This window comes from Pezoporus occidentalis, unplaced genomic scaffold (genome assembly GCF_034315485.1).
Source record: "Pezoporus occidentalis ecotype Australia unplaced genomic scaffold, CSIRO_AGI_Poc_V1 ctg82, whole genome shotgun sequence".
NCBI classification, from domain to species: domain Eukaryota; kingdom Metazoa; phylum Chordata; class Aves; order Psittaciformes; family Psittacidae; genus Pezoporus; species Pezoporus occidentalis.
In genome coordinates, this window is record NW_026916181.1 from 228193 (window position 1) to 245899 (window position 17707).

Here is a 17707-nt window from a genome sequence, read left to right on the forward strand (position 1 = left end):
AGGGCCAGCAAGAAAGCTGGAAAGGGGCTTTTGATAAGGGCAGGAAGGGACAGGACAAGGGGGAATGGCTTTAAATTGGCAGAGGGGAGATTGAGATGAGATCTGAGGAAGAAGTTCTTCCCTGTGAGGGTGGTGAGGCCCTGGCAGAAGTTGCGCAGAGAAGCTGTGGCTGCCCCATCCCTGGCAGTGTTCAAGGCCAGGCTGGACAGGGCTTGGAGCAACCTGGTCTGGTGGAAGGTGTCCCTGCCCGTGGCAGGGGATTGGAACTGCAGGAACTTTAAGTTCATCCAAACCATCAGACCCAGCAGTCTTTCTGGTTTTCCATTCCACATTAAAGTTCTCCCACCTTCTCTCTCTGCAGCTGTAGAGGAACAAGGCTTGAAAATGGCCGTTGCAGGGAGAGAATGTGCTGGGGGCTCTGCCCTTCCAGCTGTGGCTGCTTGGCTGATGTGGCTCTGCCTCTGTGACACGGAATCCCTTGAATCAAACATGCCAGCTCCCTGTGCAGGTCAAGGAGTTTGTCTTTCGATACCAGCTGCAGCACCGCAGGGCACACAGAGGTGGTGGATCCATGTGTGTCTTTGCCTGATGCTGCCAGCATCCTTCCCCGAGCTGCTCGTGCAATCCTAAACATAGCTCCTCTTCTGAGGACTCTGAATTAGAGCAATTTTCAGATCATCGCGGTGTCGGGAGCAGTTTGGGGTGTGACTGATGTGTGGTGGGTGAGTTTGTTCCCTGCTTCAGGCTGAAGGCAGCGGGGGAGCTGGGCCTGCAGGAGCACAGGGGATGCTGAAGGTTCAGTTTAAGTCTCACAGCTGCAGCAGCCAGCGGCTTCCTCCAGCTCTCGGTGTCGCATCAGCGCTCGTCACCTTGGAGCCGTGTCCTGGGAGGTGCCAGCCCCAATCAAGGGCAAAGCTGTCCCACTACAGCCCCGCCTGCCTGGGCTGAGATTGACCTTGGGCTCAGGCTCACCATGGGGGATGCTTTGAGAGGAAAGAGCTCGTGTGTCCAGGGTGAGCAGTGCCTGAGCTGGGGCAGGAGCCACCAGCCTCAGTCCTGTCTGTTCAGTTCAACATTTCCTGAAGTTGTGATTTCTTTGTGACTTTCCAATACTTGTTACTTTAAGGAAAATCCGGAAAAGGATGGTTTGAATGTCTCCCATACCTGGATGAGGATGAAGGATTTCAGGCAGCAGCCTGGGGAGAGATAATGGGGGAAAGAAAAGCTGGTGAAGAAGTGCTGGCCAAAGCCTATCCTGCCCCCACCATCGACCCCTGTTATCCTGCCTGGGTTCTGGTCGATGGGGACAATGACATATGGGACAAAGCTGATTCCCCCTGTTCAGCCGATGCAAAGGAGCTCAGTCTGTGCCTCCTCCAGCCTGCCTGTGTGTCCCCGTGGGGTCCCTGACCATAATCAGACCTGTCATCTGCACCCAGCTGGGTGCTGGAGCAGATCCCTTGACTGGAGGAATGTGCTGGTGTGTGGCTGGCCCATGGCTGCCAGTGCACTCTGGGAGCTGCCCATCAGGATGAGCCGGGATGCAGGGCTGAGCCGAGTGCTCCCCACGGTGCAGGCAGCATGAAGCAGAGCAGGGCTGGGGGGGGGGCAAAGCCCCTCCATGGGTTTTTGGGGACCACAATGTAGTGCAAGACTCCATGAGCAGCGCTTTGCTGGGCAGAGAAGGGATTTGGAGTGAGATCAGCTCCCAGGACAGACAGAGGGACAGAGCTCACACTGATTTGCTCTGGAAATGCCCCAGTCAGACCGTCCGTGTGGCTGCGTTTCATAATCTCTTAATTCTCCTTCAATGTTTTCAGTAACTCCCCCAGGAAAACATGCACTTGGCGGCAGCAGCCTGTGAGGAGGGAGCTGCTGCTCGGTTTCTCGTGTAAAACTGAAACAAACACAGTCACTGCCTGTCTCTGTCCTGCAGCCCCTCACCCAAGCCTCTGTTGCTGTTCCTGCCTCTGCCAAAGACAAATCTGAGACAAGTCTGTAGGAAACGTGGTGGAATCAGAATCACGAGATGGCTCTGGATCCCGTGCTGTGCTCTGCTGCCTTGTCTGCTCCTGAATTTAAGCACAGTGATGGAGCCTGACACATTAAGGCTGTGCCACACTTCACCCACTGCATGTCCTGGGGGTGCAGGAGGCTCCAAAATTCACCCCCCAGCTGGATGATACTGGCTGGCTGGCTCGTATCATCCAGCACGTCCCTGCCTGGAGCACAGCATCCACCCTGGTCCTCCCCTCTCTGTTGCTGCAGCTGAGCTCTGCCCACAAGAGGGGGGCAAGACCCTTGGTTCCCCCTTGCCCACCTTGGTTTACTGATGGGGCCTAATACAGAGCCATGGATGGGTGCGGAGCCTGCACCAGGGGGAGGCTCTTCCCATGTGAACATGGTCTGCATGGAAATGTGATGGGCTCCATCCTCCAGAACTGGGGGGAAACAGCCTCTAACAGAGGCTGGGGGTGCCAACACCCCCTTATCACCCATGGGATCCAGGGCAAGGTCCCTCCTCCCTGCGGCACTCAGCACACTGGGGTGATGGGACACCAGCATGGGCCGCCCCAAGGGCTGGTGCAGCCTCCAGTTATGGGGATGTCCAAGACCCAAACAGACGTGGTCCTGGGCAACCTGCTCCAGGCTTGAGCTGGGCTTGGCCCATATGGTCTCAGGGCTTCCGCCAACCCCACAAGCTTCCTGCCCCCAGGAATTACCATGGGCACTGGAACCTTCCGTGGGCTTGAGAAGCTCTTGAACATAAACACCTTGAGCCATCGCTGCTGCGTGCTGGCACTCTTCACAGGGAAGAGTTGGGTGCAGGATGGGTGCTGCTGCCCTTCCCAGCCTCCACCTCCCTGCCCCATGTGGCTTCCTCAGCACCATCCCATCCCCAGGATCCCACCCTTGGTCTCTTGCTGTGATGGCACAGACACAGTGGGGGGACCCCCATCCCTGGGCAGCACATGGGACCCCGATGCCTCTTCCTGACCCTTTTCCCCGGCTGTCAAGGCTGTGTCCCCCCATCCATCCCAGCGGCCCCTCGGCTGGTCCCCTTGGAAACGCATCCAGGGGCGGAAGCACGGGGAATATTAAGCAGGTGCAGCCCCTTCAATCCCCCTTTGAGAGGGGACAGAGCAGCGCTTGTTCCCAGCGCAGGGAGCTTGGCCAGGCACGGCTGCTGATGCTGGGGGGAAAAGGGGACCCCAGCCCCCCACAGCCCAGCACCCCCAGCCCCTGCAGCACCCCCCCCCCCCCATGGCTGCCCCTCTGTGGGGGCTGGGGTGGGATGGGGTGCACCGTGGATGGGGGGGGCGTGTGTCACAGCTTAGCTGATGTAGGTCTCACACAGAGACTGGGAAGTACTGAAATGGGGTCGCCCGGGAGTACCCCCTGCTCCCCAAAGCCTGCCCCGAGCATCCTTCTGTGCCGCGGGATGCAGGAGCCGCCATGGCTGGCACATTCCTGTGCTGTGGGTGGAGTAGGACATGGGTGACCTTGGAAAGCCTCTTCCAGCCGGGAGCTCACCCCAGCCCCGTGAGGATGAGGTGGGGACGGGTGAACGGTGCAGAGGACAGCAGTGGCACAGCCACTCTCCAGTGCATGGGTCCAGGCTGACACACCCCCCCCCCCTCACCGTGCAGCTCAGGGTGCCCCCCATGCGTGGGGGGTCCGGGAGGTCCCATGGGCGTACCCCCAGCTGTGCACATGCCTGGCTCTCCACTGTGTGCTTGTCCACCCTCCTCTGCCCGCTGCCTGCCCGCAGCCCCCCCTGGGCTCGCCCTGGCCCATTTTTAGGCTGGTCACGTCTGCGTGGCTTCTTTTCTGCCTGCTCCATCCGGCCGCTGTGTCGGCTCAGCCCTCCTGCACCACACCGGGCCGCGGCCCGGAGCAGCGCCCTGCCACAGCGGGTACAGCCCCCTGCCTGCACCCCGTGCCCTCACCCCTCCCTGCACCTTCAGCCCGTCATGGTGCCCACATGGAGGGAGTCATGGGTGATGGATGCACCAGTAGCATCTGGACCAGTTTGGCACTGGGAAGTGGCACCGTGGCTGTGGGGTGCCCACTTGGGGACAAGGGGGGCTTGACTTGATTTTGGGGTCTTTGCCTGGGGAGGGGACCCTGCCCAGCACCCAAATCTCATGCAGTGAAGCCTCACCATGGATTTTGGTGCTGTGCCCTCACCCTGCTGCTGCTGGGAGTCCCCAGCCCAACCTGCCAGGGCTGTGCATGAGGATGGGGTAGGGGTTGCAGGGTAGGGGTTCCCTTGCACCACTTGGGGATGCCGGAGGGGATGTGCTGGTGCAGAGGTGCCCCCCCCCCCCCATGCAGAAGCAGTTTGGGGGGGTCGGGGGGAGGCCTGTGCTGGCTGGGAGCAAGGAGAAGCGTTTGGGAAGGGGAATGTGTGTGTGCTAATGAGGAGCCCTGTTGCTGAGGGGGAATTCGGGGGGGGGAGCAGATGGTACAGTGCAGGTGTACCCCCATGCACGAGCAGTGAGAAGTGCTGGCGCTGATAGAGGTGTCCCGGTGCTGGTACAGGACTTCCCCCCCATGCAGCAGCAAATCGGGGGGGGGGGGTGTCAACACGGGATCCTGGTGCAGGTGGGGTTTGGGGGGAGCAGCTTGGGGTGCTCAATGGGCTGGCTGGGAGTGCTGGGGAGGTGTCCCAGTGCTGGGGCAGGGATGCCCCCCATACATCACATTTGGGGCGGTGGGGGTGTCAGTGAGGAATCCTGGTTCTTGCGGGTTGTATCCTGATGCAGGGGCAGTTTCTGGGGGGTCAGCGAGGGATCCCGGTGCAGCGGGGTCCCGGTGCAGGGATGCCCCCTCCGTGCAGGAGCAGTTGGGGGGGGGGGGGGTGCTCAGGGAAGGGCTCCTGTTGCGGGGGGTGCAGGGATGTTTCCCCCGGGACGCCGGGAAGGTTCCGTTGCCTCGTCCCAGTGCTGCCGGCGGCATCCCCGGTCCCGCGGGCGGAGCCGGCGGCTCCCGCCCGCCCTCTCCCGCCTCCCCCGGCCCCCCCGGCTCGGCGCGGCGCGGAGCGGCGGGAGGCGCGGAGCGGGGCGCGGGGCGCGGGCGGAGCCGCTGCCGGTGCCGGCCCCGGTGGCGGAGCCGCGGGTCCCTCCATGCCGCCATGGCCCCCGCCCGGCCCCGCACCGCCCGGGCCCTGGCCCTGCTGCTGGCGATCGGCGCCCTCGGTACGTACCGAGCATGGGGATGGGGATGGGAGGGGGCACGGGGGGGCTGCGCCCCGGCATGGGGCCGGATCTTGCCCCGGGGACCGGGGGGGTCGGGTCCGACGCCCAGGGGCTTGTCACCTGTAGGAGGGCGGGGGGGGGGGCGGGTCCCAGGCGGCAGCGGGGGTTCCGCGGTCCCGGGCGGGGGCTGCATTCCTCTGCAGGGAAGGGGGGGGTCCCCTTGCCGGGGCTCTGTCCCCTTGCAGGGGCTGGATCCCCTTGTCAGGGGTTGGATCCCCTTGTGTGTGTGTGGGGGGCTTGATCCTGCTGGAGGGGCTGGATCCCCTTGGATGTATGGGGTGCATCTGCAGGAGCCAGGGAAGGGCTGCATCCTCTTGCCGGGGGCTGGATACCTTTCGGGAGGGCTGGATCTCCCCGTAATGGGGCCGGGTACTCTTGTAGCGGTGGGCTTGATTCTGTTGGAGGGGCTGGATCCCCTTGTATGTATGGGGTGCATCCGCAGGAGCCAGAGGAGGGACTGGCTCCCCTTGCAGGGGTTGGATCCCCTTGTGATTTATGGAGTGCACTTGCAGGAACCAGAGAGGGCTGGATCCCCTTCTCAGGGGACTAGATTCCATTGCGGGGATAGGGGGGAGCTGGATCCCTCTCTAGGGAGGCTGGATCCCCTTGCAGTTGGATTGATCCTGCTGCAGGGGCCGGATCCCGTTGAAGGGGCTGGATCCGGTTGTGGGTACTTGCAGGAACCAGAGGAGGCATGGTTCCCTTTGCAGGAGGGGCTGGATCCTTTTGCAGGGGTTTGATCCCGTTAGGGGAAGAGGGGGGAGTTGGATCTTGCTGTATATATGGGATGCATGTGCAGGAACCAGAGAGGGCTGGATCCCTTGTGAGGAGGCTGGATTTCATTGCCGGGGGGGCTAGATCCTGTTGCAGGGTCTGGATCCCGTTTAGAGGTGGATAGATCCCATTGTGTGTAGTGGGTGCCTATGCAGGAACCAGAGGAAGGGTGGACCTATTTGGGAGGATCGGGGGATGGAGGGGTGGATCCCGTTGCAGGGAGCTGGATTCCCTTTTATATGTATGGGGTGCACTTACAGGAACCAAAGGACGGCTGGATCCCTTGTAGGGGGCTGGATTGCATTGCAGGGGGAGCGAGATCCTGTTGCAGGGGGCAGGATCCCATTGTGGGGGGGCTGGATCCCGCGATGTGCACGGGGTGTGCATGTGCACATGCAGGAAGTAGAGGAGGGGCTGGATCCCCTTGCAGGGCAGCTGGGGGGTCTGGACCGGGGGCAGCTTGGCTTGGAGGTGGGGCTGTGTCATGGTGGGGGATGTCACAGAGTTTGGGGATGATGAATGGGACTGTCATGGGTACGGGGGGACCCACAGCGCTGGGGGCTTCTGCAGGGTTTGTCCCTTTGGTCCCCAGGAGAGGCTGTAAAAGACTTGGGTGCAAACCCCCTCCCCAAAAGATGCCTTGTCGTGGTGCGGGGGGGTTGAGGTCGAGCAGGCGGGGACACAACGCGCCCCGCCAGGGGTGTGGGGGGCTCCTCTGACACCTCTTCCTCTCCTTGTCCCCCTCCAGCATCTGAGTGGCCCCCCCAAAACGCCAGCGAGGCCGAGGGGCGAGGCTCGCGGTGGGACCCGGTGAGCGGAGACCCCCTGGGGGGGCCCAGCAACAGCTCCAGCGCCGGGGGGGCCGCGGCGGGGCCCCAGCTGGAGCCCCCCGGGGTGGGCGCAGCAGCCACCACGGACGCGGCGGCGGTGCCGGAGGGGTGCGCGGGGTGCGCAGGCGAGGGTGACGCCAGCGCCTTGCCCCCCAGGACCGGCCCGGCGGAGGACGGCCAGGCCGCGGTCACCTGGCCCGGGGACGGGGCCGCGGTGGCGCTCGGCAGCCCCGAGGAGGCGGGGAGCGGCGAGAGGCCCACGCAGGCCTCCCTGCGCAGCCCCGCGGGGCTCGGGGGTCTCACGGCCGCCCCGCCGAGCCCCCCCGGCCCGCAGCTCGCCACCGACTCGGCCGAGTCCGACCTGCTGCTGGTGGCCGCGGGCTCGGCCGCGCCGCGGATCCCGGTGCCCGGTGAGCCCAGCCCCGTGCCGGCAGCCACGGGGGACTCGGGGCGTCCCCCGGAGATCCGGGAGGCCGCATCCAGCCCGGCCCCGGCGCAGGGGGCTCGCGGCTGGACGGATCTGACCTGGCTGCAGGAGCCCGGCGCCACCACCCCGCGCCCGGCCGAGCCGCCCGCCGACCGGACGGCCTCGGAGATCATCGACGTCGACTACTACGACCTGTTTGAAGGGGGCGAGGGACTGGGGGGCTTCCCCGGGGGTGGCCGTGGGGCGGCCGGCTCGGCACGGCAGCGGGAGCAGGATGGGGCAGCCACGCCATGGGCCCTCCATGAGCTCTATGACGACTTCACACCCTTCGACGAAGCTGATTTCTACCCAACCACCTCCTTCTATGCCGACGGGGATGAGGAGGATGAGCTGGAGGAGGATGAGGAGGAAGAGGATGAGGAGGAAGACGGGGGGCTGGAGGACGAGAATGGATACCGGCCACCCGCCTCAGCTGTACCCGGTGCCCAGCCGGTGCCACGGGACCCCCGACCCAACGGCCGCCACGACATGGCCCCACCACAGCCCTCCGGTGTCGTGGGGGGTAGCCCCACGGCGTGGCCACGGCCTGGGGAGCGGGGCCAGGCAGAGAACGGCACCGAGTGTCGGAGCGGTTACGTGCGGCACAACAGCTCCTGCCGCTCCGTTTGCGACCTTGTCCCCAGCTACTGCCACAATGGCGGCCAGTGCTACCTGGTGGAGAGCCACGGGGCCTTCTGCCGGTAAGGGACGGGGACCCTGAGGGTCTGTGTGTGTTCTCCGTTCCCATACATCCCCCATTCCTGGGTTCTCCAACTCCATGCGCTCCATCCCTGAGTTTTCTGTCCCTCATGCACCCCATCCTCAGTCTCTCTATCCCCCAATGCAACCCATTCCCGGGATCCCCATTCCCTGTATCCTACCCTTGGCTTTCCAGCCCCCTGCACCCTATATTTGGTTCTCCAACCCTTTGCATCTCATCCTTGGCTCTCCATTCCTGTATATCCCATCCCTGGGCTCTCCAACTCCAAGCATTCCATTCCTGTGCTCTCTGTCCCCCATGCACCCAATTCTCAGTCTCTCCATTCACCACTGTAGCCCATCCCTGGGCTCCCCATCCCCTGTACCTCATCCTTTGCTCTCCATCCTCACACATCCCATCCCTGGGCTTTCCACCACCCATACCCCATCCCTGGGCCCTTCAACTCCATGCACCCCATCCCTGAGCTCTCAATCCCCCATGCAACCGATTTGTAGGCTCTCCTTCTCCCTGCACCCCATGCTTGGCCTCTCCATCCCCATATATCCCATCCCCAGAGTCTCTATTTCCATGCACCCATTCCCACTCTCTCCATCACCCTGCACCCTGTTCCCAGGCTCTGTCCCTGTACACCCCCATCCAGGTCCCTCTGCCCCTGCAGCCCCATTCCCCCGGGACACAGAGGGGCTTTCCCTGCCTCCCGAGTGGCGACTGGGCAGGAATTAGGTCAGGGCCATGCAGGCTCCGGGGCTGCCGCGCTAATCGTCCCTGGCAGATTGCACCCGGGGAGGGCCGATGCCGGCTGTGCTGCACGGCTCAGCACGTGTCGTGTGGCTGGCACCGAGCCCGCCTGCATGGGGGGACACGGGTGTCCCTAACTGCCCCCACTGGGCAGTTGCTGGGGCTGAGCAGGGCTGGGAAACACGGGTGTGGGAGACGAGCATCACCCTGCACAGACCCCAAGGGGTCACACTCCTCAGGGACCTGTTAATCTCACCCCCCCATCAGATGCCCATAATCTCCCCCATTACAGATGCTGGTGTCCCCCACCATTTGGGACCCACATTTTGGGATGGGGGTCCCCTAATCGCCTCCCCTTGCAGGTGCAACACACAGGACTACACATGGCACAAGGGTATGCGCTGCGAGGCCATCGTCACCGATTTCCAAGTGATGTGCGTGGCCGTGGGCTCGGCCGCCCTCGTGGTGCTGCTGCTCTTCATGCTCACCGTCTTCTTTGCCAAGAAGCTCTACCTGCTCAAGACGGAGAACAGCAAACTGCGCAAGACCAAGTGAGTGCCACAGGGACAGCCTGGCACCCCTAAAACTGTCCCAAACCACTGGGGGTGGCACCCTGATAGCTGCAACAGTTTCTGTGGGCTCAGCATCCTGGCTGGATGCGGTCCCATCCCCGTGTCTGTGCTGACGGGGACAAGGTGACAGTGGGTGGCAAAGCTGGAAGCTGCCCTGCGGGGACATGGCTTGTGGCTATTGCTCCGTGTTTAATCCTTTAAAGCTGCTCCCGACTGGCACCAGTTAATCTGGTTCACTGGGAGCTGGGGCCACCGGCTGGGCTCACCACACTGCCCGGGAGCCACTGGAGATGGTCCCCACTGTGTCCCTGGGGCCAGGGCTGGGGGGTGGGTGACAGGGCTGGCATGGGTGGAGGTTTGGGTCATTTCCCACCCACCTCCCTGGAGCCAGGGAGGAGAAGGCCCTGCCCGCCTGGGTCCCTAATGAGCTGTTAATTAGTGTTTGGAAGAGCCAAGTGTAATTAGCAGCAAAGCTCCCTGCCAGCCCATGGGTCTCCTTCTCAGGCCCTGGGACCGTGTGGCTCCTGCCTGCCCTGGGCTGCCCTCACTGCTTCCCTGCCTAGGCCTGCCTGCACCTTCCCAGAGCTGAGGGCATTTAGCCCCAAACCTCTATTCCTGGGGACATTTAGCCCGCAGACTTCCAGTGCTGGGAGCATTTATCTCCCCCAACACCATGTTCACCCTGGAACACTGGGGCATGGGGGGTGCTTGTTGGCATCCCCAGTCTCACCATTGTGCTCTCCTCTCCCCACGTTAGATACCGCACCCCGTCCGAGCTGCACAACGACAACTTCTCCCTCTCCACCATCGCCGAGGGCTCCCACCCAAATGTAAGGAGGCTTCTTGGCACTGTCCCCTCCTACCCTTGTCCATCTGTCCAGTAATGTCTTGTCTGCCCCCTCCATCCATGGTCTTGGCACTTCCTGGGTGATGGCATCACCACCGGATCCCTCTGCACCCTCCTGTCCCCGTCCTGCCATGGCCACCACTCCATCCCTTCCCTTTCAGGTCCTGCAGTGCCACATCCTGTCCCAAATACCCAAACCGGCCCCAAGCCAGGCTGGGGGTCGCTGTCATCCCACTGTCCCCCTGCCCCATCCCCTTCCCTCCAAGTTCCTGGTGGCTTTGGCTCTGTGTGTGGGGTGGCTTGTGCTGGCGTTTTCAGGGAGGAGACAGCCAGTGCGATATGGCTCTGTCAGACCATGCTCCCTGGCTGTGCCATCGCTGGGGCAGGGCTGGCAGATGACAGCCAGCAGTGGTGGGTGACGCCAGAGGATGGAACACTCTGGGATGCTGCTGGCTTGGTCAGGATGCAGCTGCCGGCATCCCCCAGGGCTGCCCTTCCAACCTCCTGTCTTTCGAATTGGAACAGAGAGAAGCGAAGGGCTTTGCCGAGCGGGAGCCGGAGGAGGAGCATAGGTCCCTCTAGCCTTTGTCTTAGCCCACCCACCGCCAGTTCTCCCTGTCTTTCGACTGCCTTTAGCAGCCATAGCGTCTGCCACTGGCCATCCTGGCAGGAGGCTCCCGGAGCTGGCTCACTCCCTGCTGCAGAGAGGATGAACCTTGGGATGAATTCAGTACCACTCCACAGCATCTCACTGGGCTCTGACCCATCCCTTGTCCCCTCCAGGATGTGGAGGGCTTGGTCCTGCAGTGGCACACGCACCTGGGATGCAGCACACTGAGGATGTGGAGGGGACAGCGGGGTCAACACCCTGGCAAAGAGGTTTTTGGGGACATGAAGTGCAACCCCTCTGCTGGGCAATAGAGCTTAGTGCTCATCCCATGGGATTTGTCCTGGCACCAATGGCATAAGCCTCGGACTGACTGAGCACCTCTCATAGCGTCACTGCATAGAAGGTGGTGGTTTCCATCCTCATATGACCATGGCTGCATGACACTGGCCCTTGGGTATCTCCATCCGTCCGCCACTTGCAGGGCAACACTGGGAGCACCGTAACCACTACAATGCCAGTAGGTGCCTCACCACGATGGCTCATCCTGTCCTCACAGCCCACCATGCCATAGCTCATTCCACCCCACCAGCACCAACGGTGACGCCAGGACTGTCCAGGAACAGACATTGTCAAACACCACTGGAGTTTGGCCCCGGCACCAGCAGTGTGGCTCTCCCCATGGATGTGGGACAAGCTCTGGGCACAGCCCAGCCGTGGGGGAAGATGCTTCCAGCAGCTGTGTGGGGACATCGGGAAGAGGTGTCCATTGGGAAGAGGTGGATCTGGCCAGTGGCATGGTGGGGACACCTGTACATTAACTGCAATAAATCCAACCCCTTGGGCCTCCTGCCAAGCGCCGCTTCCTCAGGGAGTTACTGATTCTGGGGATGATGAGATGAGCTAGGCTTGAAATGGGAAGAGAAACTGGGTGGTGGGGGTGGCTTGGAAAGGTGATGGGTAGGATGGCTCTTGTGGCCAGCATGGCTCTTGAGTGGCTTTGGGTGCTGGAGGCACCCCATGGTGGGGAATCTGTGGTGGGGATTGGCAGCGAGTCACCAGTGTTCAAGGCCAGGTTGGATGGGGCTTGGAACAACCTGGTCTAGTGGAAGGTGTCCCTGCCCGTGGCAGGAGGTCGGAACTGGATGAGCTTTAAGGTCCCTTCCAACCCAAACCAGTCTGATTCTATCATTCTATGACCCTCTCCCCCCATGCTGTGAGCTCTATGCTCCTCATGTACTGAGATATGCATTGCATGGGGGGGACATTTTGAGTCACCTTTGGGCAACCCTGCCTGCTGCCAGGGGCTGCCTGCAAGGAAACAAAGCCCCAGCTGGGATGCCAGTGGGGACACCAGTGCCTTCACCCAGTTCTCATTGCCAGACACCCTCCATTGCAGCAGTGTCCCCCATGTCATGATCATCTCTTGACCCCCCTATCTCTCCTGGCAGGATGACCCCAGTGCTCCCCACAAGCTGCAGGACTCCCTGAAGTCCTGCCTGAAGGATGAGGAGCCATTTAACATCCACAACTCGATGTCGCCCAAGCACGACGGCAGCAGCAGCAAAGGGGAGCAGGACAGCAGCGAGCTCAACTGCCTGCAGAACAACCTGACGTGAGCAGGGCAGGAGAAGGAGAAGGCGAGAGCGGGAGCCAGCCCTCCCGTCCCCTGCTGTACACGTCTCCTGCCTCCTCCCTGTCTGGTATCTCCCGTCTGGTATCATTTTCCCGCTCCGTGGCATGCTTTGATGTGTTTTGTACAGAGGAAAACAGAAATTAATTAATAATAATAATAATAACAAAGCCAAAGGCTGCACATGGCCTTTGGCCGCGTCGTGGGGGTGTTTGGTTCGTGCTCCGTGTATCTCGCTTGGGTTAGTTCAGCGCTGTGATTTCTAAACCTTTGCTGTCCTGCAACTGACTTTTTTTGTACTTTGCCCCACTTTTTTTGAAATACAAGTAAAAACAACAACAAAAAAAAAAAGGGAAGGAAGATCTTGAAATAAACCATTTTTTTTTTAAAGTTAAGCCTCTCGCCAGTGATCTCCTGACACAGAGACCGCATCTCCTCACTCCCTGCTTCCCAAGGGTCCCATCTGAGCATCACCCAGGGAGAATGGCGTGTGCCTGGTCCCCCCTCCTTGACCTTCCCAGCTTTGCTGGGCTAGGTGCGCAATGCATCCCACCAGAGCGGGATCCCTGTGGGTTGTTGCCATCCCAGACAGCTTGGGGACCCCCTGGGACGTTTGACGGATGTGCCTGGGCTGCTCCCTGCTCACAGGGGCTGCTCCATCCCCATCCCAATCATGGGATGGGTGCACAGGGGGTGAAGCTGTCACTGACACCATCCTCACAGCCGCCTCCTTGCAATGGAGCAGCTCAGGATGTCAGTGGGATTTTGAGCTCTGCAGCCAAAACACCCCAAGGTTGTCACCTCCCCAGCTCCTTGTTCCCATCTGCTCAGAGAAGAAACTGGCGCTGCTGTCCCAGCAGCTTTGGCAATGTTGGCCTTGCTTCTGCTGGTGTAAATGAGAAGCAGCCCCGTGCCCCCATTGCCTTCACCCTGCCCTGGGACTGAGTGTGGAGGGGGGTCTCTGCCCAGGGCACCCCACCCTCCCACTGCCCTCCCCTCCGGCTGCGGCTCCGTCTCACTTTCCACAAGAGCCCAATTTCTTCCGGAGACGGATTCAACCACAAGCCAAAACCCACAGCTCCTCGGGAGAGAGGAAATGAAGCAATTAATCAACATACAATATTAAGCGTGGCACACGTTAGGGATGCAGCCAACGATCTCCCTGGGGCAGGTAGGAGCTAAAGCTGCAGCTCAGCATGTTTTAGTTGCCTTCTGTGGGCTGCTAAATGATTAATTTTCAGCACATTCAGGGACATTAAAAACTGAGGGGTGGTGGTGGGAGCCAGCGAATGATCCTGGGGGTCACGCAAAGTGGAGCAAGTGGCTAACCAGCACCACTGGGGCTATGCTTTTTGCCATTCTCCTTCCAGCATGGAACTGTATGACAGGTAAATCCATGGATAAAGCACCTGGGCAAGCACAGACACAGCAGCAAAAGATGGCTGGAGCCAAGCCTGAGCGGAGAGTGATGCACTGGGGAGCAGGAGCTCTGCTGAGTGGAGGGGAGACACTGATGCCCAAGGAAGCTTCATGGAAAAGAAGGCAGTCCTGGCACGGGCAGAGGCTGAGCTTCCTATGGGCCTGAGCGGGATGGGAAGGGGGCTGGAGTGGGATGAGGGTTGCTGTGACAGGAGGGAGAGGACCCATGCTTGTGTATCAAGAATGAGAGGAGTAGAAATGTTTATGGCTATATGTAAGGAAGGGGATGTTGGAAGGAATTGGGAAAGACATGGGGTTGTGGGTGAGAAATACCTGTGGGAAAGAGGAGGGAAGGGGCACTGTGGAGATAGGGGAGGCCACTTTGCTTCTCCAGCTGCCCTTGGAGGGAGTCGGTGGAACCAAATACAGGGAAACAGCAGCCAAAGAGTGAGACCAACCGGCAAACGTGTGGCTGCATGGTGGGCTCTGGAAACCATCTCCTCCTGGCTGGGATCCTTCCTCATGGTGGCTGTGGGTCCAGCAGGATGCTGTCTGGGGAGAGAAGAAATTCTTTTCAGGGAAGAAGCAGTCAGCATAATGCTGCTCCCTTGATCAGACAGAGAAACCTCATCCCTGTTTTGCTGTCCAGAAGTAGGCAGGTCTCCTGCCTGGAGATGGGATCACCCCTTTGGATAACTTGGAGGGACTGCTCTTTCTTCTGCTTGGAGGTGAGGTACAGCCCATCCATCCCAGCACAGCCCATCCATCTGGGATCTGCCCTGGCTCAACACAGAGGTGCCCACCTTGGGAGTGTCCCAGATAAGCAAAGTGGCAACTGGGGGTTCCTGTCCTTGGACACTGATTTTTCATCCTTCCAGATGAGCCCAGCACATGGCTGATGTGTAGTGGGCAGTAGGGGACAGCATCTCCACAAAGCTGCAGTGGTAACTCCTCGGGGATAACCCCCTGTTTAAGAGCAGGAACAGGTGGAACCAAGGAATCAAGGAGAGGGGTATTACCCCTCAGTAGTCTCATCTGCAGCTACTCACCCATACAGGCTGCAGGGACTGATGCGGATTGAGGGCAAAATCAGGTCACAAGGATTTAAGCAGGTCTAAGGATGCTCCTGGTCAAAACACACATTAAAAGAGCAGAGGGTGTTTATTCCCCCTGTCCCCCTGCTACAGGGTAGCAGTCTGACCCCCATAATTCCCCTCCTTCCTGTTCCCCGTTTTGGACCCTACTCACCTACCCGGTGCGCTCCTGCTTCCTGCATGAAGACACAGCTTCTGTCCCCCATGTCACTCCAGCTGCCCATGAACCCTGGAGCCCCTTCCTGCCCTGGGGCCAGCATTCCTCGCTGTGCCTCTGTTTCCCCCCATGGGTGACAGCATGTTCTCAGCCCTCAGGCTCTCCTCCTGCTCCAGCTTTGCCAGAGCACTGAGGGAAGGAGGAGCATGGTTTGCACACGCGGGTGCATTGGGGTTACCAGAGGGGCCAGGCTCCCTGTCAGCACATCGTCTGACCCAGAGAGAGCAGAAGGGACAGCAAAGTGCATCCGCTCTGTGCCATGTGCCAGTCACCAGAGCTGATTTCATGGGCCCTGTGGTGGAATTTGCTTCCCAGCCAGCAAAGCAACACATGGTATTTTAATCAAAGGCCTAATCACTGTGAAACGGTGGGGCTGCAGACTGCTATTAAATTTAAATGCTTGGTTAGTTTGCAGGGAGGGGAGGCGGCCTTTTGTGGATGGGCAAGGGCTGGCACAGGATGCGGGGTGCAAAGGGATGGGAATTGGCGGCGGCACCGGGTCTGTCCTCCTCGCTCGGTCATCCTCTTTTCTCTTGCAGACACATAACAGGATTAGAGCCACAACCCCAAGACAAGGCGCCTTTCTTCCTCTTGATGAGCTCCGGCTGCCTGGAACAAAATAGCCAGAGTCCCAGTGCACCGGTCGAGCCCTGGCCGGCAGAGAGAAGGAGGGAGAAGGGGTCAGAACGGCAGCTCCGTGGTCCTGGCAGGCTGTGTGCACCCCAAGTGGTCTCAACACCCCTGCTGCAGGATGCTGCTTCTCTGGGACCCGTCCTTCCCATTCCCAAACCTGTGGGTTTGGCTGTCCTTCCCCGAGCTGCTGGGAGCTTTCCCTGGGAGCAGGAGCTGGAGGTTTGTCTCATACCTGGAGCTAGTGAGGTGGGATCGCTGTGCCCATGTCCCCTCCAGCACCATCTCTTTGCTGGCTTGGGTTTACACACACCAAGCAGCTGGGCTGCCTCCTGGCTTGTAGGACCTTTTACCTGGTGTTTGCATAGCCAGAAAGCATCATGAGTATTCTGTGGTGGGAAACAGCAATTACTCCATTATTCTCATTGTAACAGGGAGCGAATCCAGTACTAAACTGCCCCTGTGCTGGATTTAAAGAGAGGAGAAAAGCAAAATCCTCTTAGCTTCATAAACTGTGAAATGCTCAGTGTGGGAAAGAACAGCTGGGCATGCGTTTGCTGACACTGGGGAAGCTCTGGGGACGGCTTTAGCCATGGCAGCCCCTGTTTGTCACTGCTTTGTGCCACGCTGGCCAGCAGAGACATTGGGTTAACTGGTTCTGCTGAGAGAGGAAGAGAGTAGGGCACAGCCACCGACTGAAGACTGAATTGAAACTTAAAGGCAGGAGGCAAATTGGCCAAGACCGAGTGTGGGGTGACCGAGCTCACAAGCCTCATGAAGGGACGTGGAAGAAAAGGGAAATAAAGAGAAAGGACCCTGAGGCACTTGGAGAATGGGTAAGTAAGATCTCATGGGAGGCACATTTAAAGGTGAAAGGAGCTGAGGAAACCGGCGGTCCTTCAAAGCAATGGTGCAAACAACACACATACAAGCCAACCCAGTAGGAAATGTAGTAGGAACCAGCTTGGCTCTGTCACAAGCTCTTCACTGACCTCAGGCTCAAGAGAAAAAAAATAACATTTATAGAAAGTGGGAACTAGGTCAAATTACTAAGGACAGTTGTAAGAGAAGCATAAGCATGTGGGGAAACATCAGAGAGGCCAAAGCACAAATTGAGATGGAAATAGTGAGCATCATTCTTCAAGTGGAAGAAGAAAAGACTACAGGATGAGAATGAGCAAGGGAGTGTTGGTGCAGACCCTGAGAAGAAGGATGGCTGCTGACAGAGGCTGAGAACTCAAGGGTTTCACTGTTTATTTTTTTTCTGAAGCCAGTCTTTAAAAATATCAACTGCAAGCAGCTGCCTACCACAATGAGCAAGATTTTGTGCTCTCCACGGGGAGAGTGTTAACTGCAATAAATAGCGTTCCCAGACTGGGTAGGTGTTTTCTGAACTTCATCCTATGGTACTTAGAAAACCAGTTAAAGCCACCTCAGGCCTATCAGGTAGCACAAGGGATGGATAAGGTTTTACAAGCCCAGCTCCAGTTTGGGGCATGCCACTTCAGGGAAGATGCAGCCCACAGGAGAAGGTGCAGGGGGGGCAAGACGAGAGATCCAGAAAAGACAGCCTCTGTGGGGTAAACAGTGTAGAGAACTGATGACTAAGGGAGCCATGAGAACAGTCTCAAAGGGTGTAAAGGGCTTCTTCAAAAAGGCTGGGAAGAACCAAGGTCTGTGGTGGAATGCCAGGAGATGCGCCAAAATAGGGTGAATGTCAAATGATGAACTTCATTTGCCAGAAAAGATAGTTTGGAGAGACATGAGGAAGTATTTCCTACCTGTGATGAGAAAGAGCCACAGGACAGACTGCAGGGGAGGATGGGCAGCTCTCCTTGTAGAGGTCACCAAGAGCAGATCAGATCCATCTCAGGCTGACAAGAACTGCTGATTCTGAC

At 59.6% G+C, this 17707-nt stretch overlaps 1 protein-coding gene and 1 long non-coding RNA gene across 3 annotated transcripts; one reads left to right on the forward strand and one right to left on the reverse strand.

The window, feature by feature from the left end:
- Positions 1-4907: 4907 nt before the first annotated feature.
- On the forward strand, positions 4908-12839 carry CSPG5 (chondroitin sulfate proteoglycan 5). Of its 2 annotated transcripts, none has more exons than XM_062603952.1 (5): positions 4908-5201; positions 6784-8032; positions 9153-9341; positions 10120-10192; positions 12268-12839. In XM_062603952.1, the coding sequence occupies exons 1-5, from the start codon at positions 5138-5140 to the stop codon at positions 12433-12435; spliced, it is 1743 nt and encodes a 580-aa protein (XP_062459936.1). In that variant the 5' UTR covers positions 4908-5137; the 3' UTR covers positions 12436-12839. The 2 variants fall into 2 exon arrangements, with proteins under 2 accessions (XP_062459936.1, XP_062459937.1); XM_062603953.1 differs by lacking the exon at positions 12268-12839 and adding an exon at positions 10735-11674.
- On the reverse strand, positions 12814-16841 carry LOC134156127 (uncharacterized). Its single transcript, XR_009961827.1, has 3 exons — positions 15117-16841; positions 14250-14420; positions 12814-13530 (listed from the first exon to the last, which is right to left on the reverse strand). It is a non-coding gene; the product is annotated as an uncharacterized LOC134156127 (long non-coding RNA).
- Positions 16842-17707: the final 866 nt, after the last annotated feature.

Coding starts and splice junctions, on each gene's coding strand:
- CSPG5 (XM_062603952.1), top strand. CDS start 5,138: ATGGCCCCCGCCCGGCCCCGCACCGCCCGGGCCCTGGCCCTGCTGCTG. Junction 9,342..10,119: donor AGCAAACTGCGCAAGACCAA/GTGAGTGCCACA, acceptor TCCCCACGTTAG/ATACCGCACCCCGTCCGAGC. Junction 10,193..12,267: donor CCGAGGGCTCCCACCCAAAT/GTAAGGAGGCTT, acceptor CTCTCCTGGCAG/GATGACCCCAGTGCTCCCCA.